This window comes from Rhinolophus ferrumequinum, chromosome 8 (genome assembly GCF_004115265.2).
Source record: "Rhinolophus ferrumequinum isolate MPI-CBG mRhiFer1 chromosome 8, mRhiFer1_v1.p, whole genome shotgun sequence".
NCBI lineage: Eukaryota > Metazoa > Chordata > Mammalia > Chiroptera > Rhinolophidae > Rhinolophus > Rhinolophus ferrumequinum.
This window is the reverse complement of record NC_046291.1, coordinates 70524775-70545094: the sequence shown is the minus strand read 5'-3', so window position 1 is coordinate 70545094 and position 20320 is coordinate 70524775. Positions and strand designations below refer to the sequence as shown.

Below are 20320 nucleotides of genomic sequence, written 5' to 3'. Positions count from 1 at the left end.
GACAACTGCCTTCTCCCTCTTACTTACCCATATTTACCCTCTCTCATTCTGTCATCCTCTCCCTGCTCTTCCTCTCTCCAGGTTCTCACCCTCACTGTTGTTCCTCATGGCTAGCCAGCACCTGTCTTCCCGGTAAGGACTTCGCCCACTTCCTCCTTCAGCCAGAACAAAAACTAAAAGACACCATGTCAAAGTGGTCCTCAGTGGCCCCTTCCTCAAGCAGGAGACACCATCCAGGTCTTGGTGTCCTTCTGGTGCTCACTGAGGACCCCGAGCTCTTTGCTGGGCTGGCTCTTTCTCTGTCACCCCTTCCCCTGGATCTGTGTGCCTCCAGCGTCAGAGCTTTCCAAAGGGGTATCTCCTTGCTCCTGGGCATCTGCACATGCGTCCTTGGGCACCTGTTGGTTCTGTAGGAGATTTAAAAATGCATGGCTTCATTTTGTGGTGTTCCAGCTTTCTCCTCTGTAAAATGAGATAATAACAATAATGACTATATCATAGGAGTGTTGTGCGGATTGAAGAAGCACTGAGAGAGTGCTCGCCTAGGCTGAATTGAACCATATGCAATCGCCATTTTTAGTAGATGAAATATGATCCAGTAGTGGCAATTTCATACTGTTCAAGCCTACAGTAAGTGCTCAGTGAACGTCAGCCGTCACTGTCATTTTCCTTTTTATTGAATTGTTTAATTTGAATGTAATTTGATTTATATTTGGTCATTTTTGTTTAGCTTTAAAGCTATCGCAGGGGCTTTAAGTAAAGGAGCTTAATCCTAATTTTCTATCTGTGAATATGTAAGTAGCATTATAATGATTATAATTATGGTTAAGTAGTTGACAGTGGGATTAAGAAAGGTTCTGTCTGTAAGACTTTTTTTTTTTGTTTGTTTGTTTTTTTTTTTGCTTTAAAGGAGAAAGCATTTTTCAAATTTGAGAAATCCTGCCCTAGACCTTTCCCAGTCTGCCTCATTTAATTCCCCCGCCCTGTGTTTTTGTCTTCACCTTAGGATGCTGATCTTAGTTTGGGATCAGGTAGAAAATCTGACAAGCACGCTGGGCTTTTGATTTCTCCTAATAGAACGTGACACTCCACCAGTGCTTTCTGAAGACCTTCCACACCTCCTGGAGAGCAGACAGTTCTAAACCAGTGTCTTGACCCAAATGAAGAACCGGATGCCTTCCCAGGCCCCATGAGCAGATTTTGAGAATTGTATTAGTTAGCAGGCATGTTCTAGGCCTGGTTCAAAATGCTTTATGTTTTCTCCGTTAGTCCTCATAAGAGCCCTGTGATGCAGGTGTTCTGATTTCCTCCATTTTGTCGATGAGGAAACAGACACACAGAGAGGTTTAGAGACCTGCCCAAGGTTAATCAGATACTGGCAGCAGAGTGAGCATTCTAGCCTGGCTGGCACCAGAGCCTGTGCTCTTAGCCCCTGCACCACACTGCTCTCCAGGCATTATCTGTTGGTCCTCATCATAATCCTAGGAGGTAACTAAAAGGGTTTACCTGGGTTCTGCCTGGCTCTGGAGCCGGCTCGTCCCATTCCCTCTGCTCTGTTAGGGGGGCCTGCTCAGCTCTGCTTGTGCTGACTGTGGTCCTGCTGCTGTCCTCACAGTGGCCTCCTTTGCGGTCCCAGTGTTCCCATCCCTTTGCGTAATATGTGAAGGGGTTTTTCTGACTTTTCTTAAAATAGTTTAACACACACAGAGATGCACTCTGGCATGCCTTTCTCTTGAAGTTAATTGCCCTGGGGCGGGGCGGGGCCCTAGCATTCTTTGAGTGGTCCAGAGTTATTTGCCCACAGGCAGTGCTGGAGGAGGGTTCCGGGGGATGGAGTTACTTGGTTGGCTGATTGTTTTCTCCAGTTCTAATTCCACTTCCCCAATTTGGAGAAGGCCTGCCTTTCTTCATGTGCTGGCTTTCCCTCTTTTTTTTTTTTCTTTTCCATGAAAGTAGAATGACAATCTGTATTTTTATTTATTAACCTAACTTCTCTTGGAGAAAAAACAATGTTATTAGTAATAATAAAAATGGTTTTTGCATTACTATGGCCGGGGTGGCTGATCCAGGTTATTAGGGAAGAGCCCTTCTTAAGGAAGACAATACATAAATCACAATCATAAAATTAGGAACACAGCCTTGGCATTGGCCCACGTAATCAGGGACCCTGAAGTTTATCCTTCATTAACTTTAGGGTAAATCCACTTCTGGCTATGACACTGCGATTTTAACCTCTTTTGTTTTCTTTACTCCTTCTTATTTCCGGCGTCCTATTACTAGTGTACCTATTTGATTATTTATATGAACCTAGACATTTATTGATGTCTTTATAAAATGTAGTAATGGGTCAGCCTGTCTCTATTTCTTCCTTCTTCCAGATGAGCTGCCCTGGTTGATAGGAAGGAATATGGACCTCTTGTTGGGTTTCATTGATAATGCCTTGTCATATCCTCCCAGGGGGCCTTTGTAGGGTGGGTATAGTTGTTGTGTCACCTGGCTCCTCTACCTAGCATCTTACAAATACATGGCCTCGATTATAAGCACAGCAGGTCAACATCACACCATGATCACTCTTGACTAAATGACTCAAAGATGCATCATCTCTCCTTGTATACTAGACAAATCAACACTTCCTGCCATGTACTTAGCAGCCTTTGTGGGGATTTTTAAGAGTGACATTAATGATTTTACTGATAGAGTTCAACAATTTGAATATTAAGCTGGAACTCTTAACCATAACATGTACAACAGATAACATTATGTATATGTGCCTTGTAGAGGATGATGAATGAATGAGTGAAAAAGTGAAATAGAAAACAAGGACAATCGAGGAACAGAAATACGAAAACTCAGTAATAAGGAAGAAGGGAGACAAATCTCGCATGGTTCTTTCACTATTGGTAGTCAGGAGTCCATTTGGATACCTCCGTTTACTTATCCACAAGAGGCTAACTCATTATTTCTTTTGCCTTGAGAAAGAATTAATTTAGATGCAAAAACAAAAAGTTTCTATTATCAAGGACAATTTTCTTTTATTAATAACTTCTACATCTTTTTCTGCCTGAATGAATACTATATAAAATCTTATTATATTGTTTTGCTACAATAATAGACTTCTTTAATTACCATTGTTTATGAAGACTTGTAAATGAAGGGGGTGCATTACAAAGTGAGAATTCCTACCTCAGTGATACAGAGTGAGGAAGTCATCTTATACATTCTTTTGCCTTCAAACCCAGGGTGAGGAAATCTTTCCTTCCTTAAAATAGTTGTGCTAATTTGAAAAGTTATAGTTTAGACTGTGAGCTTTAGCAGACCCCAATACCTTTTCACAAATGAAATGGTGATGGTCTTGGAGCTATCTTCAGGAGACATATTGTGTGTAGCTCAAGGTACTGGTTGATCAGAAATTGGGAGGATGAGTGTACAGAAAGATTTGTTTTTCAAAACAGATATTCTTTATTAAATGAGAAAACATGGTTTAAAGTTTAGTAATTAGCTACTAAGGAACCCAGTAATTTGAAGAAATATATATAGCTATAAGCCATTGTCTTAATGTTGGTTATTTGATTTTTTTTTGTTTTGCCATTTTTTCCCACAAACAGAGAAAGCACAGGCTGTCTCTTTTACCTTCCAAGAAATTTTGAAAGACCTCTCCACACTTATCCAGAAGGCCAGTACATTTTTTTTTTTAATTTGAGTTATATCAAGGGCTAAATAGAAACACTCTTCAAGTGTTTGACAGAAACTTGGTCAGGATTCTTGGAACCATGGGCAAAATGGTACTCCATGCAAGACAGGAAATAAGATTTAATATGGGTTGGTTCTTTTCCATCCCGGGTGAAAATCAAGATTACGTTAAATGATTGATTGTTAATGGTTAAAGGTAGGCCATATTCTAGTCTCTGTCCACTTCCTGACAGCCCACAGGAGCAAATGGTTAAGCCTTGGAAGTGAGGAGGAGAATTGTTTGAAGAAAAAGAGCAATGGTCTGTAAGCTGCAGTGGAAAGGAGAAGAAATCTGGCCTCCTTCTGCCCCCAGGATCCATTGTGCTTGGGAAAATGCACCCTCCAATGTAGGTAGCCCAAGGGGAAGTGGTACTTTCACTGTGAACCAGGCTTCAGCCAACATACCAAACGATGGAAGGATATATTATGAAGAGACTGGAGATGTCAGGGTTGTTTGTTTACGTATGGTTTTCAGAGAACAGAGTGAGGAGAGGCAGACGACATTTAAGAATGTGGGTAACCATGGCAGTGGCCCAAAATGACTGGGAAGGGTGATTTGGAAGAGTTAATAGGCCTAGGACCTCAAACTGAATCTTCATACTCGGTCTCAAAAACCAAAACAAAGTGGCCCAAAACACCAAGCAATGGTTTCTGCCAATAAAACTTGGTTATAATAGTGCAGAATGTCTCCACAGATTTACAACAGGCAGTGTCTGCATTACAATTGATTATTACTAGCACTTTCTTGTTTCTGAAGTTTTGGAAATAGTAAATCAGCAGAGGAAAGGTGAAGGCACCAGTCCAAAGGCTACCTCCATACAGTATCGAGATAACTCTTCTTTGATCAAAAGATGGAAGGCATATGCCTGAAAATCTAAATGTTGAATGTGGAACTGGTTTATTTTGAACACCAGAGCATATCTGTTTGTGATTTAGTCCACTATAACCATCATATTGTTTCTGAGTACATTTTGTACTTCCACATTTTTGGAAGGTCTCTAGGATGAAAATTCCTAGGAAAAAATAAAATGAAAACATGGCATTCTTACACATATAGAAGCATTTAATAAGACTCAAATGCAAAAATTCCTCCAAACTGCCACTCCCTTCCAAGTAAATAAAAAATGGCAGGTTGTAGCTGAAATGTACCCAGTGTTCCATTGCTGCCTAGAGAGTTCTTTGACTCCATCCCATTGTGACTCTTTGCCCTTCAAAATGCCTTCTCATCAGTTCTCTAGAACCTTCAAATCGATAGAAGAAGCAATAAGCATATAGCCAACAAGCAGAAGAGATTTAATACAACATCTTGTAGAAATGTGAATATACTGCTAGGCACACTCAGCCAGATGTCATTTATCCGTCAGGAATTGAAGCCTATTTGAGGCAACTGACCTTTAAATCAGATTGGGACAAGGTAGAAAGGCAACATTGCCCTGTAACTCTAGCCTTGCCAAGGGGTTCCAGAGAAAGAGATACATTTTTGTAAGCGTTGATTTTGATGTAAATAGATCTTCAATTCAAATGGGAATGTGTGGACATGTATCTCCTTGTAGGTTGTGGAAATGAAACACCAGTGTCTACAAAGTCTGAAAGAGATCATCTCTGGCTAGTTATCTACTATTGACATTTTAAAAACCAACTTAACCTTTTAGTTGATAAGCCTTTAAGAAGTATTAATGCAAGAAGCTTATTTGTTACAAAGGAAAATGAGGCTGGTGCCTGGACCCTTTTGGAAGACTCTTGAATTGGTCAGAGTTTCTGGTTACGAGGTACAGAAAACCACCTCAAATTAGCTTGGGCAAAAAGGGGATGGAGGGTGAGGCTTCTAAGGGAAGAGTGAAACATTGGCTTAAAAGGTAAGGGGTGCACATAGGTGAGGCTCTTTTCTCCATTTCTCATCTCTGTCTCTCAGCCAGCAAGCTTCATTCTCTTCCTCCTCCACATGGGAGGAGCGTGTCACGTACATCTACCTGAGTCTCACTCATGGGGGCTTCTGGACCAGAGAGGGCTGATTGTCTTTTTCCAATTCTGGCTTGAAAAATACCCATGAAGAACTCTGATTGTCGTGACTTGGATCCAATGTCCAACCATGGTCCAAACAACAGCAGCCTGTAGGATGGACCATGGAAGCAGAAGCAACACCTGAGGGGTGTCAGTAGAAGAGCCATACCATAAAAGGGGGTGTCTAGGGCAGAAGTGATTCTAAATGCCAACTAGAACTATCGTTTCAATCTAAATGCCAACTAGAACTATCGTTTCAACTTTGTATTTTGACTTGTAACATTGTAATGGAATGGTATTGTATTTTTGGAGAAGAAACTCATGTCAATAGGTTACTTCCCCACCTTTGGGTATTTGCAAAGATATTCATTTCAACTCCCATTAGCTTCATTTTGCACTTGCAGGCTAATGAGGTTATTTCAAACTCTATATTGTGGACATCTGTGTAATTTTGCTAGTTCAGCATCCAGCCTTTCTTCTTCAGGTGATAAGACCTAGCTTCTCCTTTGGGAAACCAATACCTCCTCTATTCTCAAAGCACGTGATTTCCATGAAGTTGATCCTATGAAATTGTCCGGTGACACGCTAGAGCCCCAGCTCTGGCCAATTGGAATGTCACATATCCCTGGGGCTGGTTATGGTCCAAGAATGGACTGCCCTACTTTTTTAGGACTTTTTCTGGGAGCAGTTAAGAAACAGTCTGGGAATGCTTCTGAAGCAACTGGCCACAGATTGGGCAAGACCTGAGTGGGAATAAAGACAGAAGAGAGGAGAACGCAGAGGTGAGGGATGGCAACCCCTGGTAATGGTTAAAAGGCCAGCTGTGGCCAAACTGAGCGGTCAGGTGAGACAGTGAAATTCTGCCCCCTCCCGCCTTCCCCTCAATTTTGGTTACAGCCTGTTTGATTTGGATTTCTGTACCTTGCAACAAATGTGAAAAATTGAATTATCTTTACGAGCAGGGCTACAATGTCTAGTTAGCTCTCCTCCAGTTCCTTCTGAGCCAGATATCTACTGCTGCATAACAAATCACCACAAAACTTCACGTTGTGTGGCACTAGCAATCATTTCATTTCTCTCTTGTGGTCTGAGGGTCAGGAACGTGGGCAGGGCTTGGCCAGGTGGTTCTCACTTGGAGTCTCTATGCAGCTGCAATCGGTGGCTGGAGCTGCAATAAAGGAGAGAGGATGGGGCTGAAGCAGCTGGGGGTTGGCAGGGCAGCTCTCTCTCTCTTCGTGAAGTCTCGGTAGCTCTGTGTGAACGACTGGGGCTTCCTCACGGCACGGCACGGCACTCAGAGCACTCAGACTGCTTACATGGCTTCAGTGTGTGTACTCCAGAGCACTGAGTGTAAGTTGAATCACCTTCTATGACCTAGCGTTGAAAGCCACACCGTGTCTTTCCACCATGCTCTGGTCAACTGGTCAGTAAGGTTGGCCCAGAATCAAGGCTAGAGGATGTAGACCCCGCCTCTCAATGGAGGTGTGTCAGTGGATTCACCAACATGTTTTAATACCACCACATATTATGAGCAATTCCCCAATTGTGAAAAGGTCCTGTGGTCAGAATGATGTACTTAAGTAGACTTGATTTCATGAAGCTTTCCCTTTAGTTTATATTTTCGGGAACTGAATTACTTTTTTTTTTCTGGTCATTAAGTCACTAGCAATTCTAGTCTGTACGTATAGAAAATTAAACCAAGATTTGTCATGATTTTTTAGACTTTGGAAATCCATTTTGCCCTCCTCATATTAGGCATTTCTATTCAATATGACTAGCATTGAAAAATGTTTAGATTAATATTCATTTTCTACTTCATAATTGCTTATATATTGATTTGGTACTGAGCTATTGCCATTTAGTACTTGGTACCTTAGTCAATGTAGCTTCGAGAAGTGCTTGATTATCTCCTAGTGACCAATTTAAGGGGTTGGGAGTATCTTATTTGAGTACCCAGTTAGCAGTTGGGGTGTGAAACTAGCAATGTGGCTGTGGTCCTATCACTGTGCCTCTCTGCCTAGTGTAGACATCCTCCTTCATACTGTCTAGTACCATGGAGTGAACATCAGAATGGAATGCTTTTCAACTTTGTCCCAAGTGGAGGAAGTCTAATAGCTCTTGAACTATATTTTTTTTTCTGTTTCAGAATGTAGCAAGTAATCCATTGGAATAAAACCAGCAGTTGAGTAACTCATGCAAAGGTAATTTAGAGCACAAATTAAATCTGTCAGAGTGGTATTAGATTTGCAAAAGCTCATAAATAACGAATGAAAGGTCACAGAGCTGTGAAAATGAGAATGTACTTCTTCATAAAGGGAGCTGCAGTCAGGGACGGAATCCTCAGTGCATATTCAAATAACAGCACATAAAATGGAAATGCAACATCTTTTCTAAATGTCTAGAACAGTCCAAAGGCACAGCGGAATCCAGGAAAAAGCATCAAAGTCCTAGAAAAGACCCTTTATATTATCTGAGCATCACATTTGTGAGGTTTAAGGATTAAAGCTCTATTGACTACTGAGAATCTGTACAGAAAAGATACAGCCCCCTCAGAAGAGCCCACGTTTCAGTAACAGACTAATTATGAATGCATGTCACTCATTTTTCATTTTTCAGTTCCTAGAAAATACTAATAGAGTGAGTGTTGCTTCATGATTTACTGCAGGAATATAGGCAGTTGGTGATATTCATAAACAGTCCTGCCCATCTGGTTTTACCCATGGAAAAGAGAGGTGGAAAATCTAGCCCCGGCTACTAGGAAGTAGACAAACTCTTTTACTATGCATTGATGTAGACCTTTCTTTTTAGTGTTGTATTGGGCTTGACTTTTATAAGGGAACAAATACTATAAAACATAATGTGTGGGCTTCACCAAAATTATACATTTTTGTGTGTCAATGGACACCATCAAAAAAGTGAAAAGTCAACACAGAGAATGGGAGAAAACACTTGCAAATCATGTATCTGAAAAGGGTCCAGAGTCCAGAATATAGAAAAGATTCTTCGTACTCAACAATAAAAAAGACAATAGCCCAATTAAAAAATGGGCAAAGGATTTGAATAGAGATTACTCCAGAGAAAATATACAAATGGCCTGTAAGCACATGAAAAGATGATTAACATCGTTAGACACTTGGGAAATGCTAATTAAAACCACAATGACATACCACTTCACATTTACTATGGTGGCTGTAATAATAAAAAAAATAATGAAAATACATATTGGTGAGGATATGGAGAAATTGGAACACAGCTATTTTGCTGATGGAAATCTAAAATGGTACAGCTGCCATGGAAAACTGGCAGTTCCTCAAAAAGTTAAACATAGAATCACCTACCGTAAGACCCAGCAATTGCACTCTGGCTTATAGCCAAAAAAAAAATTGAAAACATATGTCCATGCAAAAATACGTACGTAAGTGTTAATAGCAGCATATTTCACAATAATCTAAAAGTGGAAACCACCCAAATGTCCGTCAACTATTGAATGGATATGTAAATGTGGTATATCCATACAAGGAGATATAATTCAGTCATAGAAAAGAATGAAGTACTAATTCATGCTACAACGTGGACGAACCTTGAAAACATACTAAGTGAAAGAAGCCAGACACAAAAGGCTGTATGTTGTATGATTCCATTGAAATGTTCCCATTAGGCAAATCCATAGAGACAGAAAGTATATTACTGGTTGCTAAGGAGTGGAAAAGGAGTGAATTTGGAGCAACTGCTAAAGATGGCAAGGTTTCTTTTTGGGGTGACGGAAGTGTTCTGCACTAGGTGATGGTGGCACAATCTTACGAATATACCAAAAAATCTGAACAGTATTATTTTAAAATGGTGAGTTTTATGTTTTGTGAACTTTATCTCAACAAAAACTGTATAAAATAAAAATAGCAAACCCTGAAAAAAAGCAGTGTAGTGTTTACAAGGATTAATAACACATACAAGTGTAGGGGAGCGAGTTCTTTGTGGAGTGAACCTTGATCAATGGGAAACAAGAGACAGGGAGGAACCAGACAGATAAGTTCTTCTTTTCTCCTTCCATGGACTAGATACTAAGGTGCACGCCTTCCTTGCAGTCCCATCTCTTTGTGGTGTATTGTGAAGTTGCGAGCAGGAGAGTAACCTAGGGTAAAGCATAGAACATTGCTTTATGTTGTCTGGCTGCATATTCTCTCTCTCCCTCCCCTACTCTTTCCTTCCCTCTTTCCCTTCCTTCCTCCCTCCATTTATCCTCATTGTCCTGGGCTTTCTTGTCCTAAATGAAGTCTTAGCACCTTTAGTCCTTGCCCCAGATTCTGCTGTAAAGAGCACCTGCAATAGGACACCGAGGGGAGGGAATGGTAAACGAGGGAAAGAGAGACCATGCTATCAAATGTTGATTCTATTATTGTAGAAGAGACATGGGCATTTTTGAGGTTATATTTAGTGGCTGTAGGTGAAAAGCTGACTTTACTTTGTTCATGAAAGGTGAAATTATTCTGCCAAACTCATTCTTTGAGAAGCACTATTTTTTTTTTAAAAAAAAAACTGTTTTCTTCTTTATAAAAATAATACATACTCATCAAAAATTTCTAAGCACGCAAATTGAGCAAAAAGAACATTATCCGAAATCCTATGTCATTTTGGTATGTATCCCTTCAGTCTTTTTTGTAATCATACGAAAACCCAGAAACACTTTTTTTCCCAAAGAAAAAATAATTTCCTGAGTAAATTGTGTTGTGATAATAAAATTATAATTATTTGTAGAATTTAGAAATTCTCCATTAAATACATAACCACATTCATGGTTAAAAAGTGGTTGAACCTCCCAAATTTGTAAACACACTAAACAAGCCAGGCCCAAAGAATTAAGCTTGCCCTTTCCTATAGTAAGTAGAGCTAATCTCTTTCAGTGAATGAAATGATTGCTTTAACTTAATCTGTGATCCTTCCCTGTGAGCTGGGTGTGAGACCTTGTGCACTGCTCACGGAGACAGGAGGCTTGGGTGATACCCGGTGATACCAGGTGATATGCTTGTGACCCGTGCTCTCTCAACATCTTTTATAAAGTACAATCGAACAAAAGAAGATATGAAAGGATCACGGGGCTGGAACACAGGCCCAGTGGGGGAGGTATAGGGAGAGTGTACAAAGGCTTACCCACTTGTTTGTTTCACTGATGAGGGATGGTGGGACGTCACCTGGGTCTCCATGAGCCTCGGCATATTAAAATGCTGGTGGCAGGAGGGACTCTTCCACTCTCCTCCACTGGCCTTGTCCCTGCCTGCCTGGCCTTTGGGCAGATATTAGGGTGGAAGAGATGTATGGATTGTGATTTGTCATACTTAGTAGTTTCGGGAATTGTTACGTTTTTCTGATTTAAGGAAAGTGAACTGTGTATTGAACCACAGTTAATCGCACCATGTTTACTTTCAATATAGAAAACTATATGGACTGATTTTGAAAAAAAACAATAATAGTAAAAATGTTGGGAAATATTGCATGACATTTTCCTGTATCACAGACACTCTTCTGAGTGCTTTACATATGTTACCTCATTTAATTCTCATAATAAACTTTTGAGGTTGGTAGGGATCTCCATTTTGCAGATGAGGAAGCTGCAGAACAGAGTGGTTAAGTAACTGGCTCAAGGTTGCACACGAAAGTGGTGGAGTCAGGTTTCGAACCCAGGCATCTAGCTCTTCACCTCTATATGACACTCATGTATAGTCAAACACGCTGTTAAATGAAGTCTCGTGGCTGGGTAGCAGTAAGGTTAATTCAGACGACATTAAGTAATGCATAACTCTTAGTTCAAGTACTGTGCAGAGGGAGATTCTTAAATCAATAACCGGAAGGAATACTGTGGTTGAGAAATGCTGTAATAAAAATGTGCCACTTGCATTGTTTGATATATGTGGAGCACTAGTGTGGACATTGAGTTTCACGTTAGAAAGAACTTAGCTTGGCAACTAGTTGATATTTGATGTTAAATTATATCAAAATAAAACCAGATAGCTTTCCTCACTACCCCTCTCACACTGAGCCCTGCTGCGGATTGTGAAGAAATGGGGGTGTTGCTGTGAAATGGGGTCTCCAAGGGATGCTGTGCAGATTGGTTCCTCAGGTGCAGCCTCATCTGACCGGAATGGATGTACAATGAAGCACTGTTGCGTTCATTTAAGAGGAGATAATGTTTGACTCTGCCACTTGGTGAGGAAAAGATATCCTTGCTATTTGTTTTCTCATCATATCGTTCAACCAAGTGGCTAGCCTGGTGATTGGCGCTCACATTTATTAAGTGAATGGGAAGCCCCGTCCCTTCCTGAATGCAAATATGGGTGGGGAGCCAAATAGTAAACAGAAGATGGGTAGTGAGCATGAAATTGGTAAGGCTGGCATCATCAAACTGCTACAGAGTGATAAGAGCTCTACTCTACTTTCTAAAAATGTGTCTATTAAAAAAAAAATAACGAACACACCAATTCATCTGGAGTTAATTTTAGTGCATCGTGCATTGTTAGGCTTCAGTTCATCTTTTGCACAATTTTTAGTCAAGTTATAATTCTATTCATTTAAAATTTTTCTCTTCCATAATTTTGGGAAACTGCTGTGTCATGGAAATAGTTGGGTCTATTTTCGAGCTCCTTAAGAGTGTTCCATTTTCTATATCCATTTTTATACTTTTTATCATTCTGTTTTGATTAATATTACTCTACAGTATGTTCTAATATCTGATGACTCCATATTGATTTTGTTTTGTAATACATTTACTCTTGATCTGTTTGTTTTGACAAAATCATTTTAGAATTATTTTATTATGTTATTTAAAAAATCTCATTGAATATTGGTGTTAAAATTTGTAAACAAAATGTCCGAATTATGGTTTTTCAGCCAGTTAAAAGTAAAGTAATATATAACTTGACTCTTTGCACCGGCAATAGAATGATGATATTTGGAAAATAGTAGAATGTGAGGAACAGACTTTATCAGAAAGCAATAAGATGGCAAGCGAATAGCACGTGTAAATTAAGATATATAAGTACATTCTAAGTAAGCTGGACAATTCAACCCTAGTAAAAGATTTTACTGCCCTCAATTTTAATTGAGAAGGACAGAGTCCCAATAGAAGATAGAATGATGATTGCTTAGTGCTACAGTTGATACCTTGATCTCATTTCATCAGAATTGGTTTATATACCACAAAGCAGTCTTTGGGAGAACACCATCACCTAGTGTTTAGAAATGTAGGCTCAATGGCCAGACTGCCTGGGTTTGAATCAGCTCCTCTATTTATTTGCTGGACTTCAGTTTACTCAAAATAGGATGATAATAGTGCCTACCCACACAGTACCAGGCCAATAAATATTACTTACATTAAGGAAATTTTGAGCTAGAAAGGCACTTTCTGGTTTGGGAGAGGCCCATTTACCTACATTTCTTTTTTTCCCAAGTCTGAAAGTCTGCCCTGTACAGGTTTGTATGGCAACATGACCCAGTAAGGCTGCATTTTCATACTTGGCCTTCACCATTATCAAGGAAATGCTTCTGAGCTTTTGTACCTGACTTATTTATTGTTGCATTCTGGCAGCCATCTCCTGGCCTCCTGGCAAAAATAGCTGGATTTCATTAAAATTCAATCTCTCTTGATACCATCTCTGCTAGATATTAGAGGGGACCGCTACCAATGGAATTTCAGCGACCTGATTCAGAATAGATTTCGGTTGGAATTTTCTAAGTGCTCTAAAATTACCGTTTATAAAGTTTCTCTGCGTGTCTACCCACTTCCTTATGCCCTTGGCTCCCTGTTCCCCCAACATGGGAGCTCAGCCAAGTCTCCGGGGCTTTCTCCAGTTGGACACTGAGATGAATCTTGCTTCATATTTCAGGTGCGAGTTCTTTCCCGTCATCCCGAGTCCCCACTGCCAGGCGCCCTGGATGAGTGACGCCTCGGTCTGCCATGGAACCTGGCCCTGCCCTGGCCTGGCTCCTGCTCCTGAGCCTGCTGGCTGATTGTCTGAAAGCTGCACAGTCTCGAGACTTCACAGTGAAAGACATTATCTACCTCCACCCTTCAAGTAAGACTCTGTTCTCTTCGCCGCAGAAATGTCCCTTTACTTCAAATAAGACGTGAGTTGAAAAATGGCCAGGAGAAGGCAGATTTCAATGCAGGAGAAATCTCTGGTGATTTAATTGAGAGGAGACACGTGCTCCCAAAGATGCTGTATGTTTTACCCTCACCTTTTTATAGGGTGTTTTTTTTTTTTTCACTTTAAGGCAAATTCTTGGGTTTTCTCTGTTCCCTATGCCTTCGCTCTGATTCTGAACACCCTTCCCTTTGACTCACACCAGCTTCAGTCAATTATCAAAGTGAATCACCGAGTCCCAGGAGGAAGGTGTTTGTAAAAGATCAGCCCTTTATAGGCAAGATAATAGCTGGTCTTCCTGTCTGTGCATCTAATTCTCAGGTTCAACATAATTATCTCCCACGACTTCCTGTTCCCTATCCCTCTGGTTACCTGTGTTTAAGAATTATCCAGGGAGTACATAACAATGCAGACACCCCAGATCCCTTCCCTACAGTGTCTGATTGCATATCTGGGGCTGTACCGGGGAGTTTTGCTTTCAGCGAGAATTTCAGGTGCTTCTGCAGGCGATATTGTCAGGATCACACTTTGATCACGCAGCACTTTTACTTCCTCTTTTGGTCTCTATCTATGGAATTATCTCATCTCATTTAGTTTTCTTTGGATCCTCTTCTGGATTGCGCCTGCGGTGGTGAGAGCTAGGTATATTGTGTGTATTTTGACCTTTAGCATTTGCCTCGAGGTACATTACTCTTTTGAAATAATTCTGTTCAACAACCACTTTTTGAGGGTCTGCTGTGTGTCAGCATTGTGATAGGTGTGAATGATATAAGGGCAAATAAACCACAGCCCTTGCTTTGGGGGATCTTACAATCTACAAAGTGGAGGCAGCCCACGGACTCCTTCAATGCCACCTTGGCTAGACTATTTAATCTCTGCATGGTCTGGTTTACATGAGAGGTGGTCCAAGGAATTCACAGGGGCTTACAGTCCACCTGACCCTGGGTCGGCAACTAGCTCAGCGGCTTCATAGCCTTCTGACTTGAAATAAATGCCCCGACTTTGAGAAGTTTAATAAAAGACTGCATACAAAGAACTGAGCACAGAGCGTGAGCCACAGTAAATGCTCAATAAATGTTACGGAAATCCTGAGTGTTAATTTCCACATTTTTAAAGTAGATAAAGTAACACATACCCTGTCGCATTATTTTGTAGACTAGAAATATTATCCATAAAATGCTGGGCACATACGATAGGTAGTTGGAGGCTTGTTGTTTATGATGTTGTAATTGGCTTAGGCAGTAAACCGAGGATGCTGAAAATATATCACTCTTATTTTTAAATTCCAAATATACTTTTGCCAGGCAGCAACTAGTTTCTTTAAACTTATTGCTACTGTGTGCTCTGCGCAGTATAGTTCGGTGCCTACGGGTTGCTTGGTTGGGAAGCTTATCTGGCTGCTTGTTTTTGCATGGCTGTTTATTTTAGTAACATTCATGTAAAGAAAGTGCTTTGACACTTGCTCTATTTCCTAGGATTGCATTTCATGTTTTTCTACAAGCAGCCATGCTTTTTTTTTTAAGACTTGATGAGTAAAAACCTAAATTTCAGTCTCCGTGGTTTGATTGCCAGGATTTTCAGTTTCTGGGGTATTCTTTGTCCTCTTCAGTGACAGACTCAGACGTCACCAGGCTGCAAAACAGACTCACGCCTGGCCTTTCTCTGAAGCTGTGATTGTACACACAGGGTAGGAAGGAAAATTGAGGGGATTGGATTTAAGGGAACAAGAATAAAACACACACATTGCTTCTGCCTCAGCAGTGTGGTTGGTCAGTGCCTGAGTTGAGTGGGCCCCTATTTGGAAAGTTGATTTCAGAATGGGATCTTTAAAGATGAACTCTGCCAGGACAGAGAGACGATCACTTCTGCTCTCTAGAAGTTGGTGGAAAAGTTCTGCTCGCGTGACCTATGTTAATTAAGTAAAGCCATGGCTTGATTTGAAAGAGTTTGCTATATAGAAAGAATTGGTGAGGTTTTCTGATATGATTTTGAAATATGAAGGATAGAAAAAGTCGTTCCTACGCTAAATTGTACATAAACAATTCGCCAGCAGGTCTGGGCTTAGCTCTCTTTTAGAGTCTCTGTACCTGGTCCTGGGGAATCCAAGTTCTCACTGGGTTGAAGTTACTGTCAATAGGTCCTACTTGGCTAGAATTTTGTTTACTCTGCCCACTTTACAGCAAGTGAACTTCACATTTCTGTGCACTATTTGAGAAGTTTGGGGTGTTTGCCTGCTTGTTTTTACACTTTGATTTTTTAAATGGTCATGGTCCTCTGCCCTGAGCAGTACCCACTAGATCATGTTTAGATGGAACGGTCTCTCTACAAATAAGCAGGTTTCTGTAAAATACAGACTATAAAGAATATAAGAGGGAAGTGTGGGATTATTTTGATCTTGAATTATTAATATAATCAGCTCACTTTGTAGATGGAGACACCAACAGCTTTCTTGGGGTCAGCAAGTGAGCCAGATTCCATTAGTGTTAGATGCAGCTTGGAACCTGCCCAAGGAGAAATGCGGTGATGCTGGAGATGTGAGAAGTGTTCTCCATCAGACAAACATAAACTCATTTCTCCTGAGCCCCGAGCAACCCTCAGAGATGGTAACTGGGATGAGATTGAAACCCAGCCTGGGAAAGTGCAGTATCCCCTGGCTAATCTCCTTTGCTCTCTGGTTCCCTAATTTCTGAAGTTTCTAAGCCCTTAAAATTTTTTTTATGGCTTTCAAACTTGAGGCACTGTCCTCAATAACATTCTTTTCTGTAATTTTTCCCCTTTTTCATGTGAAAAATGATGAATTTCTTCGCAGTCTATGATTAAAGTACCAAAGTCTAATAAATCCTTTAAAACCAGGAGTTAGTGTTAAGAGAAATGGAGCTACTTATTTGGTTGTTAGACATCATGCAAGATAGCAGAATTTAACTTCCTACTGTGTTTCCCCAAAAATAAGACGGGGTCTTATATTAAGGTTTGCTCCAAAAGACTCATTAGGGCTTATGTTCAGGGGATGTCCTCCTGAAAAATCATGCTAGGGCTTATTTTCCAATTAGGTCTAATTTTCGGGGAAACACGGTGACTTCAACCTGTTCTTGGCCTCCGTTTCTTTCCTTATAATACAAATCTTTCCTGAGGCTTCCAGTTTTTCTCTGGTTGTATATTCCAAGTCTTGTCTTAGTCATGTGGACGAAAGTGCTGTTTCCCTATAGGGGGCTAGCAAGAGCCAAAGGAGTTTTTTCATAATTCTATGCTAATAAGTCTTAACAAGTAAGAAGACTTTCTAGAAAGGTACCCGGAAATGCATTTCTATCAGAAATATGTTCATGGTATTAAAATAATACTGACAATATTTTGTTACCAAGTGGACTGAGAAGGAAGATTAATTTATTAGATTTATAGAAATCTTACATTTGTATCCAGTTTCCAAAATCAATGGAAATTAATTTGGCAAGAATAAAAAAAAAATGTTTGGCTACATTACACATCAGCATACATTTCAAAACAAGATTCTCTTCTCACCACGGTTTTGGTAACTGAAGGCCTTTGTCCAGGCAAAAGTTCCAAGAGATGGAAACAAAGAGGAAATCTTTTCCGATGCCTTGCGAATGAATTATGGTCGATTGAACTATGGCTGACCATGAGAGTTAATGGACAGATTATGTTACAGGAAGTAACTGGGCACTTTGGCATTTTTTTTTTCTTTACAATCACCTTCTCTTGAGGGACCAAGGACTTATGCCCTGAAATACAGAGTACTAAGCTTATTAACTCTGTGATCAAGAGCCAAATTAGATTCATTCACAGCTGGGGCCACAACAATTTGAAACTCTACTTGCTCTGTAATGCTTTGAAGTAACGAGGAAAAAAATAGAACATCTCTTAGGAACCTCTTTCCAGTCCTTTTAAAAAAAAACTTATCAGATGTAGTATCAATTAGCAAGTTACTGGAGATGCTCGACTGTAGACTTTATTTTGGGCTAGATATTTCCAGAGGGAAGAATTTAACCATTACGTGGTATTGTGCTATAATTATGAACTTAAAGCTGAGTCTGTCTGTAGAGATTTGTCAGTGAAAAGGGTTTAGTTATTCACTGATCAGTGCTATCTCCCAAGATGTAAGTACAAGTTTCTATCAGCAAATAAATAGAACGTCATTGTTGAGCATGCATGCAGATAGATATGAAGTAGATTTAAAAATACAACTCACTGAAAATGAGATCATTTGGTTGATTGTTCATGATACATCCTAAGAAACGCATTGAAAGGTAAAAATGGCTTACAACAAAGCTTTATTTGGCTACCATAGTGTGTTAGCTCTGCTTCCTGTTTAAATTTTGATATAGTTTGAGTTAATTTCAGAGTCCAGTCCTACTTGTGTAGGAGATGACAGTATTTAATTTAATGTGTCACTATTCTTGCAAAAAATAATTTTGAAGCGTCTATTAAATAATCCAAATTTGGGAACACTGCAACTTATTAGTGCTAGGTTCTCAATAAGTTTATTCTTGGAACAGCTGGATTGTCAATCTTTATTCTTAATTTATCTCTTTGATGGGAAAGTTTCCAGAAATAACTAATCCAACATGCCAGCTAAAACTCTTACTGGCTGCACTGACAGACAGATAAAATTGGATACTCTAGTGAATTAATCAAGCAAGCTGAAGTGGTATGGCTAGTTTGCAGCCATAAACCTTGGTGTATAGGATCATTTTTTTGGGAAATGCCGTACTTTGACAAATAGAATACAACTTTTTTTAAAACTCCTACTCTGTTAATTCTACGTCAAAATTTACAAACTATTTTAAAGTTCTATCTTTTAAACTTATTTATATATTAGATACTTTGAAGTTGATAGTGAAACTATTTTTTAATGTATCCAATCGGGATACTTTCGTAAAATATTTTAATATTTTTTCATAAGAGTATTTATAAAAATAAGCTAATTAAAATGTCCACAAGAATATTTGAATGGCTTTGGAGTATGAGAACCTGTTTGTTTTAAATTCTTCAGGCATGTACTTACCTAAACTAGACTCTTTCAACTTAAATGTAACCCACCTATCTAGGTGGTAGGATGTAGAGATATAAAAAAAAAAATTGTGTTTACTTTTACAAAATATAATATTTTATTGTAATTATGCCTTAGGTAGAGCACGTTTCCCCATAGTGAAATTACCTCATTGGGAATGAAGCGGTTGGATGGCTATGTCTAAACTGCTTTCCATCCTCATTTTCTAAGACGACCCGTGCACACACTATCATTCTGTCTATGAATCTGAGTCACCAGCTACTTGGAGGAACACAGAACTCTCACATGGGCCCATAAAAAGGTCCAGTTGCCTGCATTTTTTAGACAGTTTATGACTTTTGATCCTGCTAGGTTATTCGATATTGTCAGAGTCAGCTCGTGAACTATTGCAAGCATGTCCAAGGATGGGAAGCTATTCTAGGCAAGGTGAAAATCAAAGTTATATCTGGCCCATAATTTTGGCCTTAAGCTGCTGCCTCCTCCTTCATTTATTTTTGATAACATACTTAATTGGTTCCATGTGGGTAAAGCAATTTACCCTGAGATGATTATTTCCGCCAGTGGGATATGCAGGCTCAGCCATCTGCGAGGGAGAACAGTTGGCTTCTACAGATGAAGTGTTTGAGTGTTTGCAGCTTTCAAAGAGGCCAGGTAATTTTACAAATTAAACACAGACACACACACACACACACACACACACACACACACACACACACACAAAGTTCAGTTTATAAAAGGCAAAACTTTAAGCAGCAAAGCAGGCAAATGATTAGAACTAAGCAACAATTAAAAGCCCATCAGTGAAAAGGAAGAGACGACCTGGCCTGACATTCCTTGTGGGTCATTGTCCTAAAATGCCAGCAAGGCCCTGGCACTCTCTAGCGCCTGACTCTCATGGGACTCCTCCCTGCCTGAGCATAAATGCAGGGCAGAGAATACAAGTACCTGGAGGACAGTCTCCTCAGAAAGCCAACTCGGGGTAGGGAGAGGAAGGAGTAAAGGGGAGGGGCTTCCTGGAGTTACATATCCCTCAGGCTGGGGCTGGGACCTATAGTGCATACATGTCCCCAGGGTCCTTGTCATGCTGCCCCATGGACATTGGACATGGGCCTGAGAGACCCCTTAGCAGGGTCACCTCTGCACAGGCAGCATGTCTTTTAGCCATGAAGACTCTTCTCTTGGCTGATACTTAGCACCCCCAGGGATTCTTAACTATATCAGGTCCCACCAGATCCAAGGATTAGACTGAAGCAAAGAAATTGCCACGTTTGAAGGTAAAAAATGGTCAAACAGCAGGAAAGTTTTTACGGTTGAACCTGATATTTATATTTACACATTGACCTGTCTAGTGTTGACACATCAATTCTTGGAAATCCAGAGTGTCTTTTTTAATTGAAATTTTAATTGAGATTATTGTAGCTTCATAAGCAGT

General features: G+C 40.1%; 1 protein-coding gene across 3 annotated transcripts in view; it reads left to right on the top strand.

The window, feature by feature from the left end:
* LYPD6 (LY6/PLAUR domain containing 6) overlaps positions 1-20320 on the top strand; it is a 140587-nt gene that overhangs the window by 101984 nt on the left and 18283 nt on the right. For all 3 annotated transcript variants that reach the window (XM_033111690.1, XM_033111691.1, XM_033111689.1), the window contains one exon: positions 13605-13793. In XM_033111690.1, coding sequence (XP_032967581.1) covers positions 13676-13793 — 118 coding nt within the window. In that variant the 5' untranslated portion in view covers positions 13605-13675. The remainder of the gene's footprint in view (positions 1-13604; positions 13794-20320) is intronic.